This window comes from Etheostoma spectabile, chromosome 1 (genome assembly GCF_008692095.1).
Source record: "Etheostoma spectabile isolate EspeVRDwgs_2016 chromosome 1, UIUC_Espe_1.0, whole genome shotgun sequence".
Taxonomy (NCBI): Eukaryota; Metazoa; Chordata; class Actinopteri; order Perciformes; family Percidae; genus Etheostoma; species Etheostoma spectabile.
Window position 1 is genome coordinate 30,824,079 of NC_045733.1, and position 16,673 is coordinate 30,840,751.

The 16,673-nt window shown below is 42.4% G+C and overlaps 1 protein-coding gene across 1 annotated transcript in view; it reads left to right on the top strand.

Annotated features, from left to right (window-relative positions):
• Positions 1–16,673, top strand: part of adamtsl5 (ADAMTS like 5) — a 65,478-nt gene that overhangs the window by 14,724 nt on the left and 34,081 nt on the right. The window contains exon 3 of the mRNA XM_032512231.1: positions 8,120–8,468. Within this exon, the coding sequence (XP_032368122.1) occupies positions 8,449–8,468 (20 nt within the window). The 5' untranslated portion in view covers positions 8,120–8,448. The remainder of the gene's footprint in view (positions 1–8,119; positions 8,469–16,673) is intronic.

The following is a 16,673-nucleotide window of genomic DNA, read 5'->3' on the forward strand; positions in this document are numbered from 1 at the left end:
TTGTCTTTTTTGAAAAGTTAGTTATTAGCATCAACCCTGGTTAAAAGTCAGGTAAAGCAATATTCTAGTGGTTTTAGGGAATGCACTGGTGCGGTGCCACATCTGGGAAACTCTGAGATGGTACATCTCAAGGGGGGGGGGGGGGTTGTCCTAATAAAGACACAAAATACATACCATCTTCTTTGTAGCGTCCATGTTGTTTCTAGACTGTTGGAACACACCAAAGTTGGGAAAAACAACTTCCCAATTTAGGAAATGGGACCATCCGAGGAGCACGTGAATGCACCGATTAGATTAAAGCTTCCGGAGTGGCTGTACTCCATCTTTACTGAACACAGAGTAATCTGACCTGCTTTCACCATGTTGTGTGTGTGTGTGTGTGTGTGTACAACTACTACATACAGATTACAACGTAACAGTAAATCTGTACGACTTTATGTCAAACAGATGAAAGACAATGTCAACAGTTACTTTATACTACACTAAACTAACTGGCCAGTACCTCAGAACATAACAACATGCACACTACACTGCTGATTTGTTACTGTTTATGCTGATGTTCTTTGCAATCCATAAATTTTTCTTCTCTTTGCTCTATGTGATGCAGAAAAAAGTTTTGTTAGTACACCACGTTACCACTGTGTAAGTTGAAAAGACATTCAAGGCCCTATTTTAATGATCTAAGTGCACGGCGTAAAGCCATTGGCGCAGGTGTGTTTAGGGCGTGTCCAAATCCAATTTTGCTAGTTTGAAGGGTCCGTGCACCAGGCGGGTCGTACATAATGACTTCATTAATTCATAGGTGTGTTTTGGGCGTAACATGCAATCAACCAATCAGAGTGTCCTCTACCATTCCCTTTAACAGCCAGGCACATTTGTACCATGGCGCAATGACATTATGATGGCGGATTTGCACCGTCATTGTTTTAAAATATGTAATCTTTTGCATGTTTGTGTGCTGCTGCGTCCCTGTGTGTGTGTGTAACAAGCAGTGTGTGTGCGCTGTGTACAAGTTTAGGCGCATTTTACTGATGCGCTATTTAATGTGCTGTATTTATATAGCGCTTTTCTAGTCTTAACGACTACTCAAAGCGTTTTTACATCATACAGGAAACATTCACACACATTCACATGTTCATATTCATATTATAGTAACAATGAAATGCTGTGTTATTGACTTGAGACCAGGTTTTTGGTCAATGGCGCTATTATTTCCCGCTGCCTCAAGATAGCAATATGCCCAGAATGCACCTGAACACACCTCCCTGGAAGACCAGCACGCCCATGGGGGCACAGATGGGCGCAGGTGGATTTGCTATTTAATCGATGTGGACGCTGGACGGGACATTGACAACTGCGTTGGTCTTAAACCAGCAAAGACACTTTGTGTGTTGGGCTTTGCGCCGCACTGCGCCGGGTGCAAGATAGGGCCTTATGTTTGAAAATAAGTCAAACAACTTGAGTTAAATGTTATGGGAGGTGTACTCTAAAAAAAAAAAAAGAACCACCTCTCTTTGTCATTACACTGTTTTAAAAGACCGAGAATGGACTGTGTCTTTAGGTTTCCAGCAGAACGGTGAGTGTTTCTCTACAGAAACTCGTTGACCTCCACATGTCACGCTCCACTCTTAACGAGCTCGTTAGTGTAAACCAGTGACAGCTGGTGTGGAGGGAACTCTAGTCTCTTCTGGTTCAACTTTTAAACTTTTAAAAGAGCTTGGAATGAGGATCAGCGGCATTTTAAATCTATTTCAAAACCAAACACCACATTATCCTGGTAGGAACATGTTTGATTTGTTCTTCGTCTGCACTGATACATCCGAACCAATAACAAGCGCTCTCGGTCCCACTGATGCAGGGGTCGGGAACCTTTTTGACTCAGAGAGCATGAAAGCAAAAATATTTGGAAATTTATTTCAGTAAGAGCCATATAATATATTTTAAGACTGAATTCAACTAAATGTGAGTATAATAAGCCTCTGAATGTATTCTTTTAAATCGGGGGAAGGGAACCTTTTTGACTCAGAGAGTTATTTAAAATTTAAAAAAAAACTAAACTAGTGGAATTATAGTCACCGGGTCCGCAGGCGGTGTTGCTGCTGGCTGGCTCGCCCCCTGCTCAGCAGCTCTGGCTCCCGCAGGGTATTGTGCATGGCGTGGTGTCGAAGTGCCGCTTTACATTCGGCCGTTTCATCGATGCAATTTTGTCACTGCAAATTAGACACACCGCCGAACCTGCTCTCTCTACACAGGCGAATTCTTCGGTCCATTTGTCCTGAAATGTACGTAGTCCTCGTCTTTTTTCTTTTCGCTATCTTCTTTGCCGAAGGGTTAGCTTTGAGCTAATGACTGAGCAGACTGATTCAAAAGGAGGCGTTTACCTGTTTACCCGGCAATGGCCAACGTAGGCTATTATCATCCACTTATAATGGACAATTGCTCCTGCAGCCAACTGCAGCCCTGAACAGGTCATGAGCAGTGGAAAATTGATGGATGGATTAAAAAGTAAGAATATATTATGTTTTTTCTGCGATCCAGATGAAATTCTCAAAAGAGCCACACCTGGCTCGCGAGCCATACATTCCCGACCCCTGCACTAATGTAATATCTCACTTAATGTGGGGGTGGACCTCAACATCGGCCGACTGCATCATTTTATTGTGTTTTTTTCTTCATGTAGGAGTTAACATAAATGAATGTATGCAGACCCAGCCCGTTGCGTAACCCAGAGACCGCGGATTGTATCCCGGCCGCTGTTGTTTAAATGAGAAAATCGTGTTTCTGTTGACGAATCAGTAAATCAAAATAACGTGACAATTTCACGAGTTGCCGCAAGACCGGGTTGCAGGCCACAAATAATAACATGGACTTTATTATCTCTGGAAAGGGAATTAAAATATAAAATATAAATCAAACATATGCAAACAAATGTACAAACACAAAAGTATTGACAAAATAAAGTTGAAGAAAATGCTAGTATTTCATTTTATCAATGGGAAACATACATGTGTACAGACAAGGCTAGCAGCAGCGTCGGACACGTTTCTGGTGTCCGAAGACATAGAAAACGTCCCGCAGTCGCCAAGCAACTGACACGCAACAGAAAAACACCACGCTCACGCCACGCAGGCAGTGTGCAGGAGCCCTAAAGATTGCAAAATACTGGTTCAAAGCATGTGTAAAGCAAGGGCTACACACATTGAGAGAGGCATTTTGTCAAATGTGAAATTCCCAGCCCTCAGTGTCCACTGACCCAGAATGATTTGCCCAAAATGTGTTAATCAAACTTTAGTATGTGAGATAGGTAAACCAATCAGGCTTATCGTTTCAAGGCTTGATAACTTATGGGACTTTTACTGTGTCAAAAGTGTCTGGAATACAGTCAGTCTACGTTAAAGCATCTGGTCAATTTTCAAAATAAACACCCTGTGCAGACTCCAGAGTGATAGAACATAACTACACTATTTTAACATCTAAAACCCAGCCACAAATCTTTGATCCGTGTCTCTTTCATAAGTGGACTAAATGGAAGAAACCATTGAACTATGTCGAACTACTTAGAAGTACAAGTAGGCCAGACGCTCAGCTTCTGAGATGCTCCTGGTGTTGTATGGTCAATAGACGGAACAAAACCAAGACGCAACCAAAACGTGTCGCATTTGCACCTGGTAGAACCCAGGCTTGAGTATTAAGCCCCATACCTCTCATGACATTTAAATTGTCTATTGGAAATCTCTCCCTCGCTGCAACCACCACAACCACTAAGCTTTAAGCAAATTAAAGCGGGATAACGGCACCAATATGCAAATGAGTGACAAATTTTGAGGTAAGCGCTAGCTACTTTATTGAAAAAGAGTTGGTAACACTGCTCTGAACAAACGACAGAAAGAAAATGGTAGATGTTTTTGAAGTGAATTGATATAGCTTGTTGCCATGATTTAAATGTTACCACTTTGGGTGTTGCCTTGTTTAGTTATGTTTATGTTGTGCAAAATTGAAATACATTCTAATGTTGTTCTAAGCTGCTCTTGATGGATAATGGATACACAATTTGATCTCCAGTTACACCACAATATTTCAAGATTTAAGTAAAGGTTTTCACCACACAACCAACAACCCGCTTCAATAACGTCTTCAAGCCTTTCATCAGTGCCGGTGAGTGAAACCCAGTCCACCCATCAAGTTCCACCAGTCATACTGGCCGGCTGCCAAGCTCAGTAAAACCCTGACAGAGAGGGAGGTGACACACACACACACACACACACACACACACACACACACACACACACACACACAACACACACACACACACACACACACCCAGAGAGGGTTTGTGGTGGCACTCTTGTGTGGGACACTGTCATTGACAAAATGCATTCCCTAGCTCCTAACCTTAACCCTCACCTCACCATAACCATAACATAATTCTAACCCTAACCCTAAAACCAAGTCTTAACCCTCAAACAGCCCTTTACTTGTGAGGTCCAGCATTTTGGCCCCACAAAGCTGTCGGGACCAACCGACTCCTGGTTTTTGGACCCCACGGATATAGTCAAACAAGACCACACACACACACACACACACACACACACACACACACACACACACACACACACACACACACACTAATTTCTTTGAGGAGTGATAAAGTGTCTCTTCGGCTCCTATGGCCTCTTATGACTGAGCTCTGTAGGCTGCCAAAATCTCTTACAACACCACACACACACACACACACACACACACACACACACACACACACACACAGAAAGAGAACATACATGCATGAATGTGATGATTGCTGTAAACACTGGGCTATCTGTTTCTTAGTAACCACAGGAAGCACTAAACAGTGAAACGTGCTCAGTAAAGTTAAAACTATGGCAAGGACAGATGAAAACGTCTCCACAAGCCGAGACAAGCACAGAGACTTCGGAGCACTCCACTAATCATTATACATTTGCAGGTACAGAGGAGCCACTCTCTGCTGACGCAAACACTTCTATTGAATGTATGAACCGACAGTCCATGTATATGTCTACTGTCCGGATGCCCTTTTGGCCATGACTTTCATCGGGGAAACGGATGTTTGTGATGCTACTTAGAGGGCCGGTGTTTTAACCCAAACCACACTTGTTTTCTGATCCCAATAGTCATTTTAGGGCCTGAACTTAACTGACCGCTGTCACGACCGTCACCTCACAGTGACCGCTAGCCCTTTTAAAGTGACTTTTGTTGGCTAAACATGTGCTGTAATTTTGTAGGATATCATACAAATAGTTATGCATAAAGTACAAAGTAAGTTTTTTACGTAATTCCGCATTCACTGTCCTGCTGCCACAAATACACACTAGAGCACCAAATGTGGATTAATCCGCCACCGCAAATAGGCCCCACTTCTAGTTCCCTATTCCATTTCCTCCTGTCATTTTGATAAAACCTTGTTATTTTTAAATGAAACTTTCAATTTGTGATGGATTTATGTCATCAGTGTGAACTACTGAGCTTGTTGCCTAGTGCCACATATAGGCCTGGGAAATTATTTAAATAAATGGACTTAACATCTTGTTTTTTTCTATTCATGGGACTGTTTGACAACCATAAAAATATAGAATATTGTCACCTTTATTTGTTGAAGATATGGTTCAATAGGAACAATTTTACTTTATGTCAAACAACTGGAGTTTCTACTTGAGATAAATATTGCAGTCATCTTTATTCCATGATGATTAACCCATCATATTTGCTGTTAAGCAGACGAGACAACAGACAGGACACCCTGAGTGACAGATGTGCTGCCGGTATCCGCTCTGCTGAGTGCTGCTGTCTGTGGGATGTAGATGTATGACGCTGCAGGCTCATGTTGTCTGCAAGTCAACATTTGTTGGTTAGTAAATCAATCCTTAGCATCTGTAATGAGCTCCAAATGACTGCAGCATTACAACCTGTGGTGGTAAGTGGTCTGATACAGCACACTGTTCATGGCTACATCAACGGGTGTAGTCAAAGCCAGCTAACAAGTCGTAACAGACCCTGTCAGGGAGACAGATAAGACCGCTCTGACGTCCCTGCTTCTCTGTTTCCTCTGTTATGTCTGCACGGCTCCAGATGATAGTTCACGGTTGTGTGTTTAAATTGTGTTATAGCTCAGATGACTTGTCTCTGCCTTGGCTGAGCTTAAAGGGACTGTGACACATCGAGGAGGAGACGGAGCTCCGAGTTCACAGAGAGGCCATGTGGTTGCTAAGTCATCCCATTTGTCCTGCGGCACAGAAAACACGCTAAAAAGGGATGTTATGTGGTCCTTCAAATGGAAAGATGAGTGAGACAAAGGAGATGCCTGAGGGATACAGTTTCACTTAGTTCACTTACCAGAGAGGGGATTTCAACCCTCCTGTCAAATTGCCCCGTTTTCCTATATCAATGTTCTTTTTAACTACCCAAAATAACATGATTGATTCCATCCAATGCTCTTTGGGGTGATTTTGGGGCGTCTCATTCAATTTTATAGCATTTGCAAAACAAAGTGAAGTGGTTTTGAAATAGTATTGAGTAAAAGTTGACATATTCCAGTCTGTAATTATCCATCAACATCCATTCCTTTAATTTTAGTCTAAATAAGTCCTATTTCTATCTCAAACATTAGGTATAATTTCCTTATGTATTGACCATAAATCCCAAAAATAACTATAAAACTAAAGTTAATAAGTTAGTGTTATGTAGTGTTGAAAACATCAAAAAAGTGACAAACATTGGAAAAAAAAAAAGCGTCAAAAGTGTTTAAAAAAAAAGGGACAAAAATGTAATAAAAAGCTAAAACACATTGATAAAAAGCATCAACAAAATTGTGGATTTTTGTTCTTGACGGGAAGACAACGTGAGGGCTGAGACATCCACGTGAAAAGGGCAAGCTGGTATGGAGTGATTAACACCCAAAGGTGTATGGACATGTAGATGAGGTTGTTCTCCCTGAAGCAATCACCTGGTGAAACGATGGTGTCCCAGAGCAGGGGAGGGTGAGGAGAGGTTGACGGGATGTGGGAAGAGAAGTCGAGTGAGTAAAGAGTGAGTAAGGCAGCCTGAGGTCCGAGAAACTGTAAAGTTACACTCAAAGACAAGCATCGTAAAAGTAGATAAGATATATAATAGTTTGGAAACCACAGTGACAGCCAATAAAACTAAAAATATAAAATACCATTAATATATGTGACATAAACTTCCCCCTAATCCTGTGATGCAATCCTTTCACTCACCTGGAAGCACAAAACAATCCTCAAATGGATTTGAAGTTGAATTTTTGAGAATCTCCAATCCCTAATATTAAGGGATATTTAGACTATTAATGATTTAATCAATTTTTTCATTTATTTTTGGTCTTAGGATACATTTGTACAAAAAATAGCTTGTTCCTTAGAAGGTGTCGGAGAAATTCTTAAGGTTCTCTTAAAAATGACACGAGTCGATGCGATGAATCCAACCTCTGTTGCTGATTGACTCGTGCATGTGTCCAAGCCCTTCCTCAGTACACGGGCCCTCTGATCTGAACTGTCACAGGAATCTCACAACCTCACAACTTAAAAACACATTTTCACCTAAATCACTAGATTCAAGTTGTTTTTATGTATCCCACAGCCCCTGTGAGGCAGCTCCTCTTGAGCTCTTCACCTCCATGCTTTCTGTGGGAAACGCACGTGTGTCACCTCTGGGCTGTGATTGGAGAGAGGCGTGTTCACCGCAGAAGTGCAACTCTCAGGTAGAGAGAGAGAGAGAGAGAGAGAGAGAGAGAGAGAGAGAGAGAGAGAGAGAGAGAGTTCACACAGCAGCCAGGGGCAGTGGACTATATGGAGTGCTGCCGGTGGCTCTCTGCGCTTTTCTTCCGTACATTGGACCCGTTCGGACCAACAGGACGAGCATAAAGAGAAGAAACTCCAACTGGAGCGGAGCCCGGAGTGCTCTAACCGCGCAGGACTGGGCACAAGTGAGATCACCTGCCTGAACAAACGTAAATGGAATAATGTGAATCACAGCTATTGTGTTTTAATGTAAAGAAGGAACAGGCAAAGGGAACTCCGCGTAAAAAGGATTCACTTTTTTTTTCCTGCACCTGAATATTCAGCAAAAGATTTGTCCGCGTGTCCCGAAGGAGAAGTCAAACTGATGGGATGTGCTATGGGAACTGAGTAACAGCTGTTTGGATAGACGAGCTCTGCAGCTGAGAGAAGGAGAAAAACAAAGTTCTTTAAACGTTTCCCCTTTAAAAAAAAAAAGGAAGAATTGAAGGATTGAACCCCAGCAGAGTTGGATATGGATGGTGTTGCTTCTGGAGTCCGCGTGTCGGAGCCTGCAGCTGGGATGCACTGCGCATCTGAGCCGCGACGTTTCACTCCATGATGCGGGACCAAAGCTGCACCTGACAACGAGAAACCTGAACCCAATCCACAAGGATCTACCATGTCCTCACTGCTGACGAGGTAAGACTGTGGAAATGTCTCTCTCACATGACAACTGAATCAGGATGATTTATAACAAGTGTTCAGCTTTGATGGGAGGTGATAAATTCCAGAGACAGGTTGAACTTTTCTTTTCCTTTTTTCACGAGTTCTGTACTGTGATTGAGTTGAATTTCAAGCTGGAAATATGTTGGTGACTCTAAATATTTACACTGTCTTATTTTGCTTGCAAGGAGCTGCAAAGCCTTGAACATTTGTTTTGCAGTATGGTGAAGGATGGGAGGTGATACATTCCAAGAACAGTTGAGGTTTTTTCCCCCCCAGTTGGAAGCTGTTTGTTTTCTGCTTCACTTTATCAGTAGAACTGCAGGAACAAGTGGTGGGTTACAACATTGTTTGTGGGATGCTTTGCATATTTGCAACACGGCACGTATTAGTTGACTTTTGCATGAACGAAACTTGACTTGAAGCCTTTTAGCTAATCCTGTAGTCGCCTGTGGTGTGTGAATGTTTTCTCTGGGGGCAGAAGTCACAGCGATTCTGCTGGAAACTACTTCCTGCCAGCGGGTGAGGTAATCCTCCTGCCATACAGTATCTGGGATATTGCAGCTCCTGGCTCTACGTTCCACCCATCCTGCTGCACTACCTTTATCTCCTAAATGTCACCGGCTATAAATACCCTGCTCATTTTTAATCTAATCCCCATCCCTGCAACAGAGAACACAGACACGGGGGTCTGCAGGGGGCCTGAGTCGCTGCTCAAAATGAACACTTGATTCTTCTAAATCTGTCTCTTAATATCACAAACGTACCGTGACCTTACCATGTCTTCCCTCCTGGTCCCCAGGATAACTCTCCTCGGTGAAAACAACACACGCTGACATTTCTGCACTTTGCAGGAAAGCCCTTTTCCCTTTTATGGGCTGCATTTGCTGTAAGGTGTCAGGACAGATGTGTCTGTCTGTCAGACGGAGCGCTGTCAGCCTGACTGGTCTGCAGGAGGAGAAGGATTTGGCTCGGGGCACATTTTCTGTCTCCCTGATAACTCTTTGGAGGAATGTTTGTTTGGGAAGGAGCCCATCAACCCCATGAACAGATTTAATCGGCTTACCATGGAACACTGAGCATATAGCTTCAAAACGAGGACTCTAATTTGGTGTTACATGCCATGATGTCACACTCTCCTGGGGGGAGGTGTTTCAATGCTATTCTTCCCCGTGGATGTGAAGCACAAGAGAAGGACATCAGTTTTTCAAATAACTGACTCTCTTTGTTAACTAATTGTCTATTTTATAATTTTCTAAAAGCCAAAATTTTATGGAAACTTTCTTTATGCACACACTCTAAAGTACATTTTTGTACCTTATTGTACTGTACTTTATAGATGTAAGAGGTTTTACTGTAATGGGCTCCAGCTGCACCCACAGCTTTTGATCCACAGTAAAGTCACCTATATACCCAGAGTAGCCTATATACAATATGCTATATACCTTCTGTCTGGGTGCATATTCAATGGAAAGATGCCAGTCAGTAACCCTGTCACAGATATCTCTATAACCCCATGCAAACTTCCAGAATAGAAAATTAATTGATTGATTTAGGAAAAGACAATGAATGGGAACAACAACAGGGATTGGAACTAGTAGCACACCCGTTTCTCAACAGGCTTTTTTCATATTGATATTTCCCAGTAGAAAATACCACAGGTGTGAATACTACAATTGATGATGGCTGAATTCCATTTAGCTGCTTCTGTTTCATGGTCCCTGTATTGTGCGTGTCAGTAGTAACACCCCTCTCTACTACAATGAGTCAAAATGTTGTGAATGCCGTGAAAAAGACTGATTGGGAAAAAAAAAACTCACACACACTGTTATTGTACAAAACCTGCAATTCCACAAGTCTCAAACTAACAGAAGGTTAACACATGAAAACCACATCGCATCTCATCTGCTTATGTTATTCATTCTGAAGAACAGTTGGAAGAATCCCCCTCATCATCATGTCAACATCCTGCCGCTCTAAATACTTTGTCCCGGTCACGTTGAACCAGGTTCGGACCTTGTTTGGCTCGTATACGCCGACTTCTGCCCTCTGTCAGAGAACATGAAGAAGTCAGACGGTTTCAAGGTTCAGTCAGATAAGAGTTTACTGCTCTGTGTTTGTGTCTCTTTGCACAAACCCGATGAAAAGCATGTACTGTTTGAAAGGTTTGCCTCAGAGCAGGATTAAGGATTGTGTTTTAACCCAGTTAAGAGTGCTCAGTGTCTGTTAGCAGGATGCCCTGTGAAAGAATTTCCATGAAATTGGTGCTGATCCAGATCTGGGACTTTGCCATCGCAGCATTAGTGTTTCTCAGCTGTAATTATGGAACTGATGGAGACTTCAGAACCTCCCAGTCCTGTGGGCACATTTGCAGCTTCAAGACCAGTATTGCAATTTAAAATTCAAGTGCAAGGTGTATTGTGTAAAGCTTGACAAGAAGTCTTTTTTTCAGATTTCCATACAAGTGTCACTTTCGACATACATCTGGTAGAAGACCCCTCAATTATGTCTGCCTTTTAACATTCATTTATCACGTTTTGTCACAATATTACTTGCGTGCATCTCTGCATGTTTCCTGTGTTGCTGCCGTGACTGTAGATGACCTGAGAGGCTCTGCTTCAATCAAAGTGGCTGTGAAAAGTTAATCTCATAATCCCTGAGGTATGACGGTGTACCAAGTTTGTTCTCCCTGTAGTGGAAGGAGTGAGTTAAGTGCTGCGAAGCGAAGTGAAGGGATAGGAAGGGGCCGTAGAAGAGCAAGAGGCTGAGTCTCTAGACCTTATGGCAACAACAAAACCAGCAAGACAATACCAATGTCTGTCTTTCATTTAGCCTTTTAACCACAACAGTATGTGGTATTTTTTTTATTTCCCTTTTTCAAAATTTTAAACCCCTCGCCCCCCCCCCCCCACCACACACACACACCACTCACACTTGGGCTCGTTTTGTCAATGCGTGCTGGCCGAGGCCACTGAGCTTTTGATTGTTGCCCGCCTATTCATAGTCACTACAGACGGGGGGGGGGGGGGGGGGGGGGGGGGGGGGTCAGAGCTTACCACGGACCTCTCACACTGAACATCTGTTAAGGGTTGTGTCAATCCATTCACCAGCGTGCTCCATATAACCGTCAGACCCTCCACCAGGCTCCATCCAAAACGCTGGGTGGGTCCCAGCTAAGTGTCAAGGCGGGTCAAAGGTTAAGACCCGCCCCTGATTGGAAGACGCTTTGCCTTTTCAAACTTGGTGGGTGTGCAGACAATTGTAAATGGGGGTCACCATACAGAAACACTTAGCCTAAGATCCCACACAAAGAAAGTGAAGGAGCAGTGATCTCCAGTCAAGTGTCTCCTGTGTTGACGTGACTCACACCAGGTCAAAGGACACATTCTCACCTGCAATGCACTCCTAATCAGTGCACCGTAATTGCCTCATTGTAATTGCATGACTACAGCATGGAGCCTTTGTTTATTTGTTCAGGGTGGGAATGTGAGAGCTACCTGTCTGTGAGGGTGTGTTTCAGCAAAGCTTTGTGAGTTCAGTCATTACAGAAGAATTATCTGGAGAGCCTCTTAACATCTGCTGCGAAGGCTGGGTGGAGACTAGGTTGCCTGTCTGACTGTCTGTATGTGGATAAGGGCTGGGCAATGTAAGGATATTATATGGATATATGAGACTAGATATCGTCTTAGATTTTGAATATTGTATCATAATAAGGGATAAGTGTTGCTGTTGTTGTCTCCTTGTTTTAAAGGCTGCTTTACAGCAAAGGGATCTGAACTTACCAGACTTCCTAGCTGTACTTATTCATTGTATCCAAGTTACTGATGAGTATTTATCAAAAATCTCATTGTGAAAATATTTTGTGAATGCACCAATTGTTAATCCTGCAATATCGTCGCAATATCAACATCAATGTATTTGGTCAAGAATGGTCTATATCTACAATGTTCTGCTTCAAGGATTGTTCATGTGTTGCTGGAAATTCCACCGAATCACGCTCTTTTTGGCCAGATGTCCAATTCCTTCCCCTTTTTTTTGTGTTGGAATTGTAAACTCTGCTGTATTTCTGCGGACAACGGTTAACCACTTCTCATTTCTTTGCAGGGTAAATCCAGACAGCTAGCTAGACTATCTGTCCAATCTGAGGACTGTGGTTACCTGGTCCTCAGATCTCTGCAGGGTAAATCCAGACAGCTAGCTAGACTATCTGTCCAATCTGAGGACTATGGTGACCTGGTCCTCAGATCTCTGCAGGGTAAATCCAGACCACTAGCTAGATTATCTGTCCAATCTGAGGACTATGGTTACCTGGTCCTCAGATCTCTGCAGGGTAAATCCAGACAGCTAGCTAGACTATCTGTCCAATCGGAGGACTATGGTTACCTGGTCCTCAGATCTCTGCAGGGTAAATCCAGACAGCTAGCTAGACTATCTGTCCAATCTGAGTTTTCTGTTGCACGACTGAAACAACTTTTGAACGTTAACACATTTCGCCAAAACAAGTTCCTTCCAGAGGATATATTGCAAGGCTATATAATCGACAATGGAGCTTAACGCTTCCATTGTCGATTGTGATTGGTTTAAAGAAATACCAATAAACCAGATCACGTTTTTCTCCCATCCCAGAATTCTGTGTGGACTAGCCAGGCCCTCCTCCGCAATACTGTGGAGGAAGGTCTGGCAATGCAAAAATGTTGTGATATTTGATTTTCGCTTGATATTTCCCAGCTCTAATGTCAGTAGTAGATGGGGTTTTAGTGGTGGTTTCATCTGGGACTTCCATCATAAGACAACCAGAGTTTCTCAGCCATATCCAAATCTGCATCCAAATACTGTACAATTGGTGATAGGAATTAATTAGATACATGTGCAATGTATTTCCATCACATCAGTGCAATTGATCATAAGAAAACAGCTAAATTGTTCAAAAAGGCCAACATTTAAAATATGCTTAAATGTTTCTGGATCAAAAACTTGAATTAACAATTATTAATGTACCAATTATTTTCTTGATGAATTGTGTGTCTGTGTGTATGTTGTTGTTTTGTATTGTCACTGTGTATATTTTTATAAAAGTAATAAAGGTATAGACTGAAAGAGCAGTCTCAAAAAACTTAAAAATGTCAGCCAACGTTAATAATAAGAAACCGAAGCAACTTTTCCAAATTTCTTGCTTTGTCAGTCCAAAATTCAAAGTTAACATTAGAGAAGCTGGATTCAGACCCTCGCCCTACCCTTCCTGTATCCACTACCTGTGTACGTCAGTGCTTTTAACTTTACTCTCTGGAGCTCCAGCCTGCTCCATTTCTCACCCCCATGTCAACGTTCTGTCTTCCTGCAAACAAAAGCATGCGGGGAAGACACAACCCTCAGCTTGCACTGAAGTTCCAAACCCTCCAAGCAGTATAGTCCTCCCTCTCTATAGACTCAACTCTTGACACTGCTTCAAGTTTCTTTCTTTAGCTTCTTACAAACCACTCATGCACGTGAGCCTCTCTGACATTTATATCCATATAGTTTTCCTCTTCCTTATGATGTTTACACTGAGTGAAAATAGACATCAAATCGCGCACTACTGCACAGTTAAGTATGTTTGAAACTGTTGCTTTTCAGGATTTTTTTCAAATGCTCGTTTGAAATGGTTTAATTGAGCTATTTAAATATTCAATATATTCAATTCACTAAAGTCAGATGAAAATGCCTCGTCACTTTGTAAATATTTGTGACACCCACAGACACCCAGGAAAAGGTGACCAATAGCATTGATTAATCAAAAGAAAAATTTAAATGACTTGCTATTTTGAGTACATTGTGTTCTTACAAGTATGTCCAAACGCGTCCTCACCCGGTCCTCGAGCCTTTCCATCTCTCTCCGCGACCCTAACGTCCCACAGAACACGACCCTCACCCTATACTTTCCGTATCTTCAATCTCCTGAACAGTTGATTCAATGATTTTGTTAGTGAATTCTCTGTAAATCTTTTACTTTGTTAAACGTCAGAGAATATTTTGAAAAAAACAACAATTTCAGAGCCATGTTCAGATCAAAAGCTAATTGCCCTGATGGCTTCAGCCTCATTCTGGTATTTGGTTAATGATGATGAAGAGTAGTTATGTGTTGTTTGAGACGGGCTGGGCTGGGTTTTTTTCTTCTTCCTCGGTCATTAAGAGCAACTAATGTCAGTAAAAATAAACAACTAGTCTCGTATTGATTAAAGCCATTTCCCGCCCTCTGCCCCGGAGCTATTCACTAATGTGCTGCTCTAGTCTTAATGAGAGCCGGCGGAGGCGGACTGACCCCTGATCGCCTCTGTAAGGGCTCCTGTAGGGAGGGGGCCAAACAGTCAGCGACCAGAGCTGCTGTCTTTTCATGTTCAAAAAGCCAAAGATCAAGTGAAAGGGAGAAAACTGACTTCATATTTGTGGATTACAACAGTATAATAATTCTACAATTTTGCTTTTGTAGAATCCAGTGTTCCCCCTAGTGCTCACATATTTTAAGACGTGTTTTAAAACCACAGTTACAGCAGGGTGGCTCGGTTGGAAACTTAGACGTTAGTCATATTTTCCAATCTCTTATAGCTTTAACACTGACTTAATGTAGGCCCCTATTGTATCTGTCTTATAGCCTTTTTAAATTCTCAATTTCGCGATTCCTTTTGTTTCTGATTGACACTTTTCGTGTCATTCCAGGCGGCCGTTGGTTTCCATTTACAGTGCGATGATAAAAATGAATCAGCAGACTTTTAAAAGTAAACAGCAAGTCTGCATTTAGTTTGGTCACGGTTACCATTGTAAGGTTATGCAGTTGAGATTTTTGAAATTAATCTGGATGTTAAGTTTGTTACCACACACAATTAAAGATTGACAAAAATGAATGCAGACCTGCGATTGATTACAGGACTTATGCAAGTTTTTAATTGTTATAAAAACCTAACACCTAATACATTTAATATAATATGGCCTGCATTAAAAAACAATCAGGGTTCAAGATGTAAGACTTTTACTCACAGTGGCCCTTAAGTCCTACAGCTGAGATGCTAGAAGTAAAAATACAGTCTGTTTGAAAATGGGAAGGCCTCTTACATCAAACATGATTTATGAACCTATTACCTCTTTGGGTCAGTGCGATCTTCCTTGTTCCTCCTACGTGAATTCCCCCATGTAAGGCCAGGACGGGAGCCGAGGTCGCTGAAGGGAAGGGCTGCTCAGCCAAGTGTAAGGGAGATGTGTATCGTTTAATTGGACAGGCCAACTACTGACCTGGAACTGATCCAAAAGGCTCTGGAGCAGCTTTGTGTTTATGGACCAGGGAGAGATAAAAGAGACGGAACAGACACGGAGATAAATGACAGATGGGCTGGAAGCTGAAGGAGGGCTAAGTGAGATGTGGGAGAGAAGGTTAGAAATAGAGAAGATTAAGCTGCTGTAACTTTTCAAATGCAACCTGTCTCATACTGCTAATAAAAGTCTCATGCTTTATCACAAAACAGACCCTTGAGCGTATGACACACTTCGGCTGTCATCAAAGCGGTGCCAGGAAGCAATCAAACAGGGGGGCTTTCCAAGAATCACCGGCACTTCTCAGAAAAGGCACTTGTTCTTTGATGAATCAGAGAGACGTAAAGACGGAGAATCACAGTTGCCAGTTTTTCCCCAGAGGTAAAGAAGAAAAGAGGAATTGGTAGAGCAAACACAACAGAGACGTGGAGGTTTTATCTTGTAGCAGCTCAGAAGTGTCTCATCGGTCGGTACCACAGTTGCAAATAATTGCTTTTGACTCAGTTGTGATATACAAAAATATGCTGCTTTTGGTCTTAAAATGATGCCGATCATACGTGAGATTTATTCTGCTATCAACAGGTTCATATTATATTGTAGGAAATGATGGCAAACCTCGGCCAGTCACACAATAGTCCTGCATTGCCAGACCTTCCTCCACAGCGCTGTGTAGGAAGGTCTGGCTAGTCCACACTGCATTTTGGAATGGGAGAAAATCTGCTCTGGTTCATTGGCATTTCTTTAAACCAATCACAATCATCTTGGGCGGAGCTAAGCACCGGACGGAGCCACGGCGCCTCTGCTAAATAGGTTTAGGAAGGAACTTGTTTTGGTGGAACGTGTAAGTTCAAAAGTAGTTTTAGTTTCTCAGATTGGACAGATAGTCCAGCTAGCTGTCTG